Consider the following 15,282-nt stretch of genomic DNA (forward strand, 5'->3'; position numbering starts at 1 on the left):
ATTTTACAGAAGCCTTCATATTAAAAGTGTGTAAATCATGTGATCATGTTACTAAGCAGCTCATCAAACCTCAAAATTAATTATATGGTAAATGGTAAATGGCCTGCATTTGTATAACGCTTTTCTAGTCCATAGGACCCCAAAGCGCTTTACACTACATTCAGTCATTAACCCATTCACACACACATTCACACACTGGCGATAGCGAGCTAGATTGTAGCCACAGCTGCCCTGGGGCGCAATGACAGAGGCAGTGCGCCCCAGGGCACTGCCCTTATGATGAATAAGCCCATCTAAAGAAAAAAAAAGAACTTTTTTGCTTCTCTGTTTTGCCTGTCCAGTTGCTATTGCTATTATTATTAAATATATCTATTGAAATCGTTTATCGCTGCCTTTAAGATCTGTTATGAGACAAGGAATTGGCACAAAGGTATAGATTACACAAAATTGTAATTTAATAATAATGCTGCCAATGAATCACGACAGATTTTTTTTCATGCAATATAGACACACACACACACACACACGCACACAAACTTTTAAAAAGCAAAATCAAAACGAATAATTCATCATTTAAAGCTAAATTAATCTACTTATAGGGGCAATAATTGTATTTACCCTGTCTGTGAAAAACTGAAAAACTGAAAGACTATGGATAACTTATACATTACCTAGCTAAAGAGTTTTCTAAAGTCCCTTTCAAATTTCTTTATGATTAATGTGCATTGCAAAAGTAGTTTTAGACACTTTTCGATACAAGATAGTTTACTGACATTTAACAATACGTGTAGAGCATTAATTTCCTGATTCCAAGTTTGCCAATCTAAGATCACTGAGGCCTTAGGGAAATTATAGCACATTGACTACATGTGATACTGTTGTTATAAGAACTGTGCTGTCATGCCTATATGGCAATGCAGTGCAAACATGCAAAGAGGTATCCTCCTATTTCTGTGTGTTCTCAGCACAGACACAGTATCTGGCTGTGAACTTTTTGGCAGGTTTGATATGCCAAGTTTGTTTAAGGAAGGTGACATAATGATCGGAGGAATCTTCCCAGTTTTAAACAAAGAGATACTCAGCACTTATACATTTGACAAGGAGCCACCTAAAGTGCAGTGTGAAGGGTATGAGTTACCACAAGTGGCTTTTTCATTTGTCATGCATGTATGTTTATTTGTGTTTTCATTCTTGACATTGTACTTTACATACATGGGAAGCAATGGCTGGGTTACTTTATGACTTGTATCAATCACTAAAATGTCCTTAGATTTGACCTGCGAATTTATCGATGGACACAGGCAATGATATTTGCCATTGAAGAAATCAACAATGATCCTGCTCTGCTTCCAAACATATCTCTTGGCTATAGGATCCTTAACTCTTGTGCATCTCCTACAAATACTTTACGTGCTGCTCTAACGCTGGCTAGTGGAGCAGAGGAGGCAAGTGCGACTTCTCATTGCCCTCCAGCTATATCTGCCCTCATAGCAGAGTCTGGGTCATCTCAGTCAATAGCTGCTGCTGGAATTCTTGGACCATTTCATATGCCAATAGTAAGAGATAAAGTTGTATGTTTTATGATGCTAAGTGATATTTGATGTTTTGGCATTGTATGATGTATCGTTGCATGCACACTGTTTCAGTGTTCTTTTCTCTTTTATAGATCAGCTACTTCTCAACGTGTGCTTGTCTGAGTGACAGAACTAAATATCCTACATTTTTTAGAACAATCCCCAGCGACTATTTCCAGGCAAAAGCTTTGGCTGCACTGGTCAAACATTTTGGATGGCAGTGGATTGGAGCCATACAGGCAGACAATGATTATGGACGTAATGGAATTCTTGCCTTTAAGGAGGAGGTTGAAAAGTTTGGGGTTTGTGTTGCTTTTGTTGCATCAGTTCTACGCACGTACACAAGAGATAAATTTCAAGAAGTTGTGGAAATAATAAAACAGTCATCTGTCAAAGTAATTTTGGCTTTTTCTTCTGAGGGTGACTTTTATCCTTTGATGCAAGAGATTGTGAACCAGAACATTACAGGAATTCAGTGGATTTCTTGTGTGGCTTGGATAACAGCACCTCGACCATCCACACCTGAAATACATAGATCCTTTGGCGGAACAGTGGGATTTGTAATGCAGAAGATGGCTATTCCTAAACTTAAACACTTTCTTACAAGTATTAGTCCTTATACAGATCCCAATGCACCTTTTGTGAAGGATTTCTGGGAGATTATGGTGGGCTGCACACCTGTTTTGCAAGGGGTACATGCAGCTACTGAGGACACAACCAAAAGATGTACAGGCAATGAAACATTAATGAATTCCGAGCATGATTTCTTCAATGTCACAGAGCTCAGAGTGACCTATAATGTCTATAAAGCAGTTTATGCTATTGCACATGCTCTGCATCAGCTGGTATTCTGCCAACCAGTTGGAGCACAAACAGTAAAGCGATGTTTAAACCTGTCAGAAATAAAGCCCAAGGAGGTGAGAAATTGTTTAACTGAAAGTTACAATAGTTCAAATTGTTTAAACAAAACCAATAATTGAACGTTTATACATACCTAATACATAATCCTTTCCTTTCTAGGTCAGTAAAAAGTTACAAAAGGTGAATTTCACAAATCAGTTTGGTGATGAGGTGTTTTTTGATGAGAATGGCGATCCTCCTGCTTCTTATGATGTCATTAACTGGCAGTTGATAAATGGAAAAGTGCAACATGTGACACTTGGTCATTTGACATTTGCTGCAAATGGTGATTACAAGCTCAGCATCGAGGAGGAAAAGATAGTGTGGAGGACAGGGAAAACAGTAATCATGATGTCTCTCTATTTTTACATGCAGTACACTTTTAGTATCTCATCCTTTATTATTCTCTTGTTAACACATAATCATTTACCTCTACAATACTTAAATATTTCTTTTGTCACAGATGCCCACATCGGTGTGTTCGAATGTTTGCCCAGTTGGAACCAGAAAAGCTCAAATTCAGGGAAAACCTATATGTTGTTTTGACTGTGTACCCTGTGCACAGGGCCAACTCAACAGGTAGACAGAAACATATCAAGAGTGTATATCCTGTAAACGTTGAACGTGTACATTATAACATGACATGTTTAGTGTCTACATATAGCTAATATTTAAAATATTAATGTCTTATTGCGTCATATGCTTTTTTAAAGTAGATTTTTAATTTATTATTATCCCAAATGTACATCTAGATACACCACTGACCCTTTCTATTTATCCTCAACAGGTGCAGCAGACTGCACACCTTGTCCAAAGGAATACTGGTCCAATGAGAGAAAAGATGATTGCATTCCTAGAACTATTGAGTTCCTGAAATATCATGAGCCCATGGGAATAGCTCTAACACTTGTATCCCTGTTAGGGGCCTCTCTCTCCCTTGCCACAATGGTGGTTTTTATCAACTACAGAGAAACTCCTGTGATAAAAGCCAGCAACTTTGAGCTGAGCTCTTTCTTATTGTTTTCTCTTTTTCTGTGTTTTCTCTGTCCTCTCACTTTTCTTGGTCAACCAACAGTCTGGACATGCATGCTGCGCCACACCGCTTTTGGTGTGACATTTGCCCTTTGCATTTCCTGTGCCTTGGGAAAAACCATTGTTGTTGTCACAGCCTTCAAAGCCACATTTCCTGGCAACAACAATGCTGGAAAGTTTGGTCATGCACAACAAAGAATCATCATTTGCTCCTGCACTTTGATTCAAGTGGTAATATGTGCATTATGGCTGACTTTAAACCCACCTTACCCACATATGTTGGTCACATACAGCAATAGGATGATTGTTCTGGAATGTAAAACAGGATCTCAGGCTGCTTTTTATGCAGTGTTGGGATACATAGGGATCCTTGCAGTCATTTGTTTGATCCTTGCATTCATGGCAAGAAAACTTCCTGATAATTTCAATGAAGCCAAATTGATCACATTCAGCCTGCTGATATTCTGTGCTGTGTGGATTACATTCATCCCAGCATACATCAGTTCTCCTGGAAAGTTCACTGTAGCTGTAGAAATATTTGCAATTTTGTCTTCAGCTCTTGGCTTATTAATTTGTATTTTTGCACCCAAGTGTTACATAATATTACTTAAGCCAGAAAAGAATACCAAGAAACATGTCATGGGCAAAACTACAAGCTAAAAGTAAAAAAAAAAATCAGTAACAATTTATATTATGTTGCCATTTTTGTGTTTACATTATTGTTATTATTATTACATTTATATTACATTAGTAGACATTACGAGTCACTTACAATTCTGTGACACATTAAATAACAGAGTCTGGGTATATGCATATTTAAATGTAATTTTTGTCTGATAAAGGATTTATAATTAACATTACAGTACACTGCAAGATATGTTTTATGCTGCTGAAAGAAATGGATGTGAGTGAGTAGTTATAGACCTGCACACAAATGCAACAAAATTTAAGATAAAAAAACAGACTCTGACTTCCGGTTTATGTGACTATGGCGTAGGTCGCACCGAGCGTAGCTCCTGCAGAGTCTAGTTATTATCTAGCATTTCCAGGCACATTTTGACGGGTTTTTTCTTTTTGTATAGTTCCGAGACAAGACTGTTTTTGCCTTTTGTGTTTACAATGTCGCGTAAGGTTAATAAGAGCGCAAGCACCTCTCAGCCGAACTTGCGGCCTGCTGCTAACACTGCATCCCCGCCTCGTGGTAAAACTTCGCCACGGCCTGGGTCACCCGACACGCCGCTCGTCGATACGGAAAAATTCCCGAAGGCTGAACTCCTCTCTGAACTTCGTGAAGAAATTTCATCACTGTTTAAAAAGGAACTGACGGCAGCGTTTGCGGAGAATCTCACGTCTATCAGGTCCGACATACAGCAACTAAAAACGGACCTTTCCTCAGATATAACTACCATGCGGCAGGAATTCGCTGGCCTCAGGAGCACGGTTACGGGGATGGAGCAGTCTCTCTCCACATGTACAGATGATATTGTCCACCTCCAAGCCAAAGTTGATGCGATGTCAAAGGAGTTGGCCAAATTGGAGAATAAATGCGAGGATTTGGAGTCCAGGTCTCGCCGCAATAATATACGCATTGTTGGTGTGCCAGAGGAGAACGTCCTGTCCGCTACAGATGTGTCCGTGCTGTTGATGGAGGCATTTCAGCTTGGGAAGGAGCCGCTTGTAGACAGAGCCCACCGAACTTTGGCCCCCAAACCTAACACCGGTGAACGTCCCCGTGCTGTGGTTGTGAGGCTGCACTATTACGCGGACTGTGCTAGGATTCTCCAGAAGGCCAGGGAGCTGCAGAGAGTGCAGATAAATAATATGACCATTTCTGTGTTCCCCGACCACACCGCTAAGACAGCGCGGGCCCGTGCGGCTTTCAATGAGGTCCGTCGCCAGCTTCGCGGCATCCAGGGAGTCCGATTTGGGATCCTCTATCCGGCAAGACTACGGATCACTTATCAAGGAATGCAGCGCGACTTCGTCTCGCCAGATGAGGCCAAGGAATATATTAAGACAATAACCACAAGACAAAAGATATAGCAGGACAATGTTTGTCTGTTTGAAGTAGCGTATGATCCTAATCCAAACATCATTGTGGTAAGCTAAGTTTGTTACTCTGCCAAACACTTGTTTTGTTTTACCTGTCTAATAGTAAAATATAATTGGGTTATTTTTATTTTATTTGTGCCTTTTAATCTATTGAGAAAAGACTCTGTTGGAGCTTTGGTTTGACACGGTTCGTTTCGTAGTCGGGAGCGTTTTTGTTCAGATTGCTCCGGGTGGGAGCGTGCACTGCCGTCTCCGTCGTTTGGGGATGGGGGCTTTTGCTGTGCAGGGGGGAGGCGGGTGGGTGTGTTTGACGTGTTATTATTATTTTTATTCTGAAGCTGTACTTTTGTTGTTGTGGGTTTGCGTTGTGTGTTTGTGTGAGTGTGTTTTTCCCACTTGTTCTTTCTTTGGGGGTGAAGAAATAAGTATTTTCTCTTTTGTCTTTCTGCAATGATCAGCACTTCAGGTCAGTCCTTAGGCAATAGTGGTATTAGATTTTTAACTTGGAATGTCAAAGGTATGAATAGCCCAATTAAACGATCTAAAATATTTACGCATCTTAAACGTTTAAAGAGTGATGTAATGTTTTTGCAAGAGACCCATTTGCGAGATCGGGATCATCTTAGGCTCAGGTGCCCATGGGTGGGTCATACTTTCCATTCAATGTTTAATTCAAAAGCCAGGGGGGTGGCAATCTTAATAAACAGAAGGGTACAGTTTACAGCCTCTGAGATTAAAGCTGACAAAAACGGGAGGTATTTGGTTGTTGTAGGCACCATGTACAATGTACCCGTCCTCTTAGTCAATGTGTATGCGCCAAATTTTGATAATCCAGGTTTTACAGATGCACTTTTGAGTAGTCTCCCTTCCCTTGATACTCATCTTTTGATATTGGGTGGTGACCTAAACTGTGTTATTGATCCTGCCTTAGATCGTTCGAATCCTCGGACCCTGACCCAATCCTCTATGTCCAAGTCTATTTCTGAGTTTATGTCTCAGAATGGTTTTGTAGATCCCTGGAGGTTTTCTAACCCTACTGCCAGAGCGTACTCTTTCTTTTCTCAGGTACATCAGTCCTTTTCGCGGATTGATTATTTTTTTGTGGACGGTTCCCTTATTCCAAAAGTACTGTCATCTACATATCATCCTATTGTCATTTCCGATCACGCACCACTTAGCGTTGACATCAAGCTCATAGCCCAGTCCTCTTTTTCCTCACCCTGGAGATTTAACTCTTTGTTGCTTTCGGATGAGGGGTTTGTTACCTTTATCAAATCCGCAATTGATGAATTTATGGTGTTTAACGACAGCAATACTGTTACGAGGTCATTGCTTTGGGAATCTCTTAAGGCATATGTGCGTGGGCAAATAATTTCTTTCTCTGCCCATTCCACTAAAAGCCACAAAGCCAAACTTCAAACTTTGACTACACAAATTTGTGACATAGATAGACAGGTTGTTGACAGTCCCACTCCCGATTTGCATAAAAGACGACTTGACTTGCAGACTGAATTTGATTTACTTTCTACGGCAGATGCTGAACGTCTTTTACTTCGTGCGCGTGCGACTTATTATGAATATGGTGATAAGCCCAGAAGGCTTTTGGCCCATCAGTTAAAACGTCAGGCCTCGTCTCGATTAATTTCCCAAATTAAAGATGCGGCAGGCAACTCGGTCTCTGATTCAAAGGAAGTAAACGAGGTGTTTAAGACGTACTATTCCTCCCTATATGAATCTGAATCTGCTGCTGACGCCTCAGAGATGGATTCTTTTTTTAACGGTCTTACAATGCCCACTGTCGATCCTGTTATAGCTGAACAATTAGATGCCCCTCTTAGGCTGGATGAAATTGTGCATGCAATCAAGACCATGCACAATGGTAAGGCACCAGGACCTGACGGGTTTTCAGTTGAATTTTTAAAAACTTTTATAGACAAGTTAGCCCCACTACTTCTTTCAGTGTATAATGAATCTTTTGAACGTGGTCTATTGCCCCCTACATTGTCTCAAGCACTAATTACTGTTCTCTTAAAGAAGGGTAAGGATCCTACGTCTTGCACCTCGTATAGGCCTATTTCACTGCTGAATGTTGATGTTAAAGTCTTGGCTAAAATTTTAGCAATTCGCCTTGAAAAGGTTCTTCCTACTATTATTTCAGATGAACAGAATGGCTTTATTAAAGGCCGCCAGCTGTTCTTTAATGTCCGCACGCTTTTGAATGTCATTCTTTCCCAACACTCAACCACTAATCCAGAAGTAGTTATCTCACTTGATGCTGAGAAAGCTTTCGATTGTGTAGAGTGGAGCTTTCTCTTTGCGGTCTTGCAAAGATTTGGTTTCAAGGACAGATTCATTTCATGGATTCGACTGTTGTACAGGGCACCCCAAGCCAGTGTCTATACAAATGGTGTTTCCTCTGGCTACTTCTCATTGTCACGCGGGACGAGACAGGGTTGCCCCCTGTCCCCCCTACTTTTTGCTATTGTAATTGAACCCCTATCTGTAGCTTTGAAGGCCCTTCCTCATTTTCGTGGTATTTCCCGGTCAGGCCTTGACGTAAAATTGTCTTTATATGCAGATGACCTGCTTCTATATGTTTCTGATCCCTTATCTAGCATACCATCGATTGTGTCTCTACTAAACAAGTTCGGCTCTCTGTCAGGTTACAAAATAAATCTTCTTAAAAGTGAATGTTTCCCCATAAATTCTTTAAGTCTTACACTTAAACAATCTGACATTCCTTTTAGACTTAGCCCTGCTGGCTTTAAATATTTGGGAGTTAACATGACTCGTACTTTGTCTTCTCTATACTCTTCCAATTTCTCCCCTTTAATGACTCAAATTCAATCAGATTTTCAGAGATGGAAATCGCTACCTTTGTCCCTAATTGGTCGGATCAATGCTGTAAAGATGAACATTTTGCCTCGATTGTTATTTCTGTTTCAGAGTATTCCTATATTTTTACCTAAAGCTTTTTTCAAAAAGTTAGACCAGCTAGTTACATCGTTTTTGTGGGGAGGGAAACACCCCAGGGTGAGGAAATCATTATTACAGAGACTGACATTTGATGGTGGTCTTGCCTTGCCTAACTTTTTATTTTACTATTGGTCCTCTCATGTTCACAAATTGACCCATTGGCTTGAATCTCAAGACCTGCTGTGGTGCAAACTGGAACGCCTGTCGTGCACTTCCTCATCCTTAGAAGCTTTATTATTCTCTCCACTACCACTTAAGCCTTCTCATTTCACCCAAAATCCCGTGGTACAGTCTAGTCTAAGGGTCTGGTCACAATTCAGGAGTCATTTTAAGTACATCTCTGCGTCAGTACACATGCCCATCACGCAGAACCATCTGTTTACTCCTGGCCTCATTGATGGTACCTATGTACAGTGGAAGCGTCATGGTATTAATACATTTAAGGATCTCTATAAAGATGGCACTTTCTTAACTTTTTTAGACCTGTGTTCAGAAACAAATCTTCCGGCTACCAATCTATTCCGTTATTTTCAGGCACGGCATTGCACTTCTGCTCTCTTCCCCTCCTACCCTCTTCTCCCAAATGTCCAACCGTGGGAGGAATTCTTATCCCTTAAACCCAATAAGAAGTCAATTATATCTTTAATATATAAACAACTTATGGATTTAAATGTCCATTCCGTTGCTAAAATTAGGGGGGCTTGGGAGCAGGAGTTAGGAATAATTTTTTCGGATCAGCAATGGGAGAAAGCAGTATCCAATGTCCGTTATAGTACGTCCTGTGCCAGGTTACAACTCATCCAGTTCAAGGTGTTGTACAGGGTTTACTATTCAAAGTCTCGTCTGTCTGAGATTTACCCACAAGTGATGGATCAGTGTGAGAGATGTCATGCCACCCCATGTGACCTAGGCCATATGTTCTTTCTGTGCCCAAGACTCCATGGCTTCTGGAGTCAGTATTCAGTTATTCTTTCCAAAGCTCTTGGGACCCAAATCTGCATGGACCCTTTTCTAGCTGTTTTTGGGCTTCCAGTCAACACTGGTCTAACCGACCCTACACACTTCAAAATATTAGCCTTTACATCACTTTTGGCTAGACGTTGCATCTTACTCCTTTGGAAATCTTCAAAGCCACCTTCAGTTTCTTTTTGGTTTAGAGATGTGATGTCATCTCTTAAATTGCAAAAGATAGGCCTTGTGGCGAAGGGCAAATACAGAGAATTTTATTCTATCTGGGGCCCCTTCGTGGACTATTGCAAGTCATTAAACGCTCTACCAGCTGATTAATATCATGTCTCTTCCCCCCCCCCCCCCCCCTTTTTTTTTCTCCCCCTTTTGGGGTTTGTGTTTGTTTTGGGTTTCTTATTAGGTTTTGTTTTGTTTGTTTACTTAAGCGTGTGTGTAGATGTGCCTGTGTGTGTGTTATTGTGTCTGTTCATGTAAGAAAAACTAAAAAATATGTGAGGGGAACAGATTGTGTTGTCATTGTAAACTACTGTACACTTGTCTCTCAATAAAAATATTAAAAAAAAAAAAAAAAAAAAAAAAAAACAGACTCTGGCCTGCTTATCAGTCTCTAACACCATTACAGGCAAGATGCAGTAAATCCTTTGAAATAACCATGTGTTCCACGCTGTACAATGAGTGCTATTCATAAATGGGAGAGAGATCTTAATAATGAATATACTTAGGAGTATTGGAAAGGAGCCATTATCATAGCTAGATCTACTTTTACTTGCAACCGCTTGCTTAAACCCAATACAAAATTTTACACCGCCTATATATAGCTCCTAATGTTTTGCATGAGATTACACCGCATGTATCCCCTTTTTGTATCAAATGTCAAATACAGACTGGTACCTTTTCCCATTACTTCTGGGAATTTAAACTAATCAAAAGATTTTGAAGTTCCATATCTCAAGAACTCAGCAATATTTTTACGAATCGGACCTAAAGGGACCCTGGATTTTTTATGCTTGGTTTACCTTCAAAAGAATCAGCATTAACTTATTTGCAGCATAAACTAGATGATAAACTATTGTTGCTGGACTGGAAATGTATTCTTATTAACTGGGTTAAGGATAACCCTCCCACTGTTACTTTGTGGTACAGGGAATTGTTAAGAGTTATTCCTCATGAAAGAGTTGCTGCCATCTTAGGAGGAAATGAGGATTTGTTACTCAATGTTACTCCTTTGCTTACCTACTTCCCAGATGATTTGTCTCAACTGTTGAGAGGGGCCGGTTGTCTTTTGGGTGTCTCTAGGTAATTAGGAAGTGAGCACAAAGGATGGGAGTTCACTTTGTATCTTCTTTTTTAACCAGCAAAATAAGAACCATATTTTGTGTGTACATAAACACCTTCCTCTGCCTTTCCCAATAAATGAAAAAAAACTGGAGTAAACTTTCCCTTCTACCACGTTCTCTTAGCTCCATTTGAAAGGCAAAACAGGCCTTGAGACAACTGCTGTTTGGCATTATATTTGCATTTATATGTAATGTAGTGGGCCATTTCTGGAAATGATATAGTGCTTTGTACCATCTAGATTTAATACTAAAGTGACCTATATGGTAAATTGTAAATAATTTCAGGAATGTTGAAAAGAACAAATACATTTTGTGTTAATAATTTCTTTAAATAAATGCCATAATAATTTTAAATAAAATCATCTGAAATGTTCATGTTGTGGAGGTAAGGATGTATGTAAGGATGACACGAGGGATCCCAATACTTTACTGCAACTTTAATCTCGGTAGAACTGGCAAACCAAACTGACATTTAGACAAGTTATTGATCAGGCCATGTGCTGCCAAGCGCCAAGAAACCTGACGCAGGTGTGCTGTTCCTCCAAGCTGTTGGCCACCAGGATATTATCTAGATATACAAAAACGAAGGAGAGCCCGCGTAATACCTAGTTAGTCAAACGCTGGAAGGTTTGGGCTGCACCCCTCAGGCCGAAGGGCATGTGCAAAAACCTGAAAAGGCTGAACTGAGTTATTATGGTGGTTTTGGGGACATCCTCAGCACGCACAGGAACCTGGTGATACCCCTGCACTAAATCAATTTTAGAAAAAATTGATGAAAAAAGTCCCCGCGAGATGAGCCAAAAAAATTCTCAATGTGCGGAATGGGATAACAATTGCTTTCCGTGACATTATTTAGATGGCAAAAATTCCTACAAGGCCTGCACTGACCGTCAGATTTGGGTGCCACGTCTAATGGGGAAGTCCAGGGACTATTCGAACACTGCACAATTCTCAGTCGCGCCATAGTTGCATACTCCTCCTGAGCGACAGACAGTTTAGCAGGGTCAAGGCAGGGTGTGCGCACACAAACACTGAGGGCCGACCGGAGTGATAAGGTCCACCTCGTGCTTCATCACAGTGTTTGAGAAAGTAGGGAAAGGTAGTGAGGGAAACTCAGAAAGCAAACATTAAAATATGTTTCGCGAAGTTACAAAATTAGCATGCACCAAGGCCTCGGCACCCCGAGTAAAACAGGGTTGTGAAGAAAATGACAGCATTGAGAGAGCTGGCAGCTGTTGAAAGAAGAGGAATCATCCATCATATGTTCCTAGCAAGGACAGCATGCTCTCCATGAGCTCAAGAGCAGTACATTCACCCAGGCCCGAGAGAAGGAGGAGTTTCTAGGACCATTTCACGTTGGAAAGGGAGAAGCGCCGCACAAGCAGCGCCTTGAGATCAGTGTATGAGATCACATGATGGTATTTTGTGTCATCAGATGAAATGCCACGAAGAGCAAACTGAACTTTGATGCACACGAACCATGAAGGGGCATCATGAAGGCAAAGATCCAAGTAGTTTAAAAGCTACAGCAAACTCAGCTATAGGTGGAGGTGGAAGTCCGCCAGCCACTGATGTTTCCAGGCAGGAGCTGGCTTTTTCTTTTTACCTTAGCATGTTCGCCTCAGGGGTCACCAATGTGGAGGTATGTAAGGATGACACGAGAGATCCGAACATTTTAATCCAACTTTAATCTCGGAAAATATTGTGAAGGCTATAACTCTAGTACGAAGTCACCTTTTTAAATTGATACCGTAGCTGCATTTACTAAAAATATTGGAATAGTTTGAATCCTGGTGACATTTACCTTAAGGTCATTGAGGTCAGTTTGCCTGACTTACCGTATTTTTGGGACCATAAGGTGCACAGGTACTTCCGGCGCCCCCCGTGTGTGGCAGCCTGTTACAGCACCTCTGCTCATTCTGAGTTTCTTTCTTTCTCATCTTTTTTTCTCGTAATTTTTATAACTATTTTAGCCCTGCGACAGACTGGCGACCTGTCCAGGGTGTACCCTGCCTCTCGCCCTATGACAGCTGGGATAGGCTCCAGCGCCCCCCCGCGACCCTGAAAAGGAGAAGCAGAAGCGAATGGATGGATGGATTTTTATAACTAAAGTATTAGCAATTAGACTCTGCAATCATGTTCTACCGTTTTGTGCTAGTCTTGGTCATTTTTCTTGGTTTTTTTCTACTTTTTTCACCCGTGTTTGGGGACCCACTGCAGGAATCCTTTGTTTACAGTAGGGATCAGCTGTTAGCGCTGCGTCCCACAGCAGTACTGCCGGCAGACAGACTTGACATTCCCAGTGAGCCGAGGAAGAAAAGACGGGGGTGTCGTGCTGTGAGGGAGCGCCGTCACCCGAGAAGGAGATGTTATAGACCATCTCTCCCTTCTGTAATCATCGGAAACGTAAGATCTTTGCCCATTAAGATGGATGACCTCACGTCGCTAACCTGGTCACAGAGGGAGTATCAGCAATGTAGCATCATAATGCTAACAGAGTCCAGGCTAACACCGCTAACTCCGGACACGAGCGTGACGCTATCGGGATGGCAGTGTTTGTGAATGACAGATGGTGTAACCCTGGGCACATCACTGTGAAAGAAGAACTCTGCAACATTGAGCTGTTAGCCGTTAGCATGTGTGTGTACTACCTCCCCAGGGAATTCTCACATGTTATCGCAATAAGGGTGTATGTCCCCCCTTCAGCCAACATAGATACAGCATGTGACCCTCTCCACTCTGTGGTCAGCAGACTGCAAATGCAATCTCCAAGAGCCCTTCTTTTAATATCAGAGGACTTTAATCATGTCTCACTGGACTCCACGCTGCCCACCCAGTATGTGACATGCCCAACCAGAGACAAGAAAACACTGGACATACTGTATGCCAGTGCTGAAGAGGCATACATTTCATCACCTCTACCTCCCCTGGGCAGATCTGATCACACCCTGGTGCACCTTGTCCATGTGTATGAGCCCTTAGTGCGCAGGGAGCCACCAGCCATGCGCACAGTGCAGAGATGGTCGGAGGAGAGCGAGGAGGCTCTTAAAGATTGTTTTGAGTCTACTGTGTGGGAGGTGAACTGTGACGACCACGGAGAGGACATCGACAGCCTTGTGACATGCATTACGGACTATATTAACTTCTGTGTGGATAATACCATACCTACCAGGACTGTGCGGTGTTTCTCTAATAACAAATCATGGATTACCACAGAAATTAAAGCCGTCCTCAAGCAGAAGAAGAGGGCCTTCAAATCCAGAGACAAAGAGCAGTTGAAAAGGGTGCAGAGAGAGCTGAGAGTACTTACAGTGGGGCAAAAAAGTATTTAGCCAGCCACCGATTGTGCAAGTTCCCCCACCTAAAATGATGACAGAGGTCAGTAATTTGCACCAGAGGTACACTTCAACTGTGAGAGACAGAATGTGAAAAAAAAATCCATGAATCCGCATGGTAGGATTTGTAAAGAATTTATTCGTAAATTAGGGTGGAAAATAAGTATTTGGTCAATAACAAAAATACAACTCAATACTTTGTAACATAACCTTTGTTGGCAATAACAGAGGTCAAACGTTTACTATAGGTCTTTACCAGGTTTGCACACACAGTAGCTGGTATTTTGGCCCATTCCTCCATGCAGATCTTCTCGAGAGCAGTGATGTTTTGGGGCTGTCACCGAGCAACACGGACTTTCAACTCCCGCCACAGATTTTCTATGGGGTTGAGGTCTGGAGACTGGCTAGGCCACTTCAGGACTTTCAAATGCTTCTTACGGAGCCACTCCTTTGTTGCCCGGGCGGTGTGTTTTGGATCATTGTCATGTTGGAAGACCCAGCCTCGTTTCATCTTCAAAGTTCTCACTGATGGAAGGAGGTTTTGGCTCAAAATCTCACGATACATGGCCCCATTCATTCTGTCCTGTCCCCTTGGCAGAAAAACAGCCCCATAGCATGATGTTTCCACCCCCATGCTTCACAGTAGGTATGGTGTTCTTGGGATGCAACTCAGTATTCTTCTTCCTCCAAACACGACGAGTTGAGTTTATACCAAAAAGTTCTACTTTGGTTTCATCTGACCACATGACATTCTCCCAATCCTCTGCTGTATCATCCATGTGCTCTCTGGCAAACTTCAGACGGGCCTGGACATGCACTGGCTTCAGCAGCAGAACACGTCTGGCACTGCGGGATTTGATTCCCTGCCGTTGTAGTGTGTTACTGATGGTGACCTTTGTTACTTTGGTCCCAGCTCTCTGCAGGTCATTCACCAGGTCCCCCCGTGTGGTTCTGGGATCTTTGCTCACCGTTCTCATGATCATTTTGACCCCACGGGATGAGATCTTGCGTGGAGCCCCAGATCGAGGGAGATTATCAGTGGTCTTGTATGTCTTCCATTTTCTGATGATTGCTCCCACAGTTGATTTTTTCACACCAAGCTGCTTG

General features: G+C 41.9%; 1 protein-coding gene across 1 annotated transcript; it reads left to right on the plus strand.

Moving 5' to 3' along the window:
- The first annotated feature begins 1,029 nt into the window (after positions 1-1,029).
- Positions 1,030-4,166, plus strand: LOC146559872 (extracellular calcium-sensing receptor-like). The gene is made up of 6 exons (XM_085244888.1): positions 1,030-1,127; positions 1,271-1,556; positions 1,667-2,491; positions 2,595-2,816; positions 2,938-3,053; positions 3,227-4,166. The coding sequence occupies exons 1-6, from the start codon at positions 1,039-1,041 to the stop codon at positions 4,164-4,166; spliced, it is 2,478 nt and encodes an 825-aa protein (XP_085101014.1). The 5' UTR covers positions 1,030-1,038.
- The last annotated feature ends 11,116 nt before the right edge of the window (positions 4,167-15,282 follow it).

This window comes from Mchenga conophoros, linkage group LG14 (assembly GCF_057382185.1).
Source record: "Mchenga conophoros isolate Kocher_MC1m ecotype Shallow Benthic linkage group LG14, M_conophoros_male_GT1.1, whole genome shotgun sequence".
Taxonomy (NCBI): Eukaryota; Metazoa; Chordata; class Actinopteri; order Cichliformes; family Cichlidae; genus Mchenga; species Mchenga conophoros.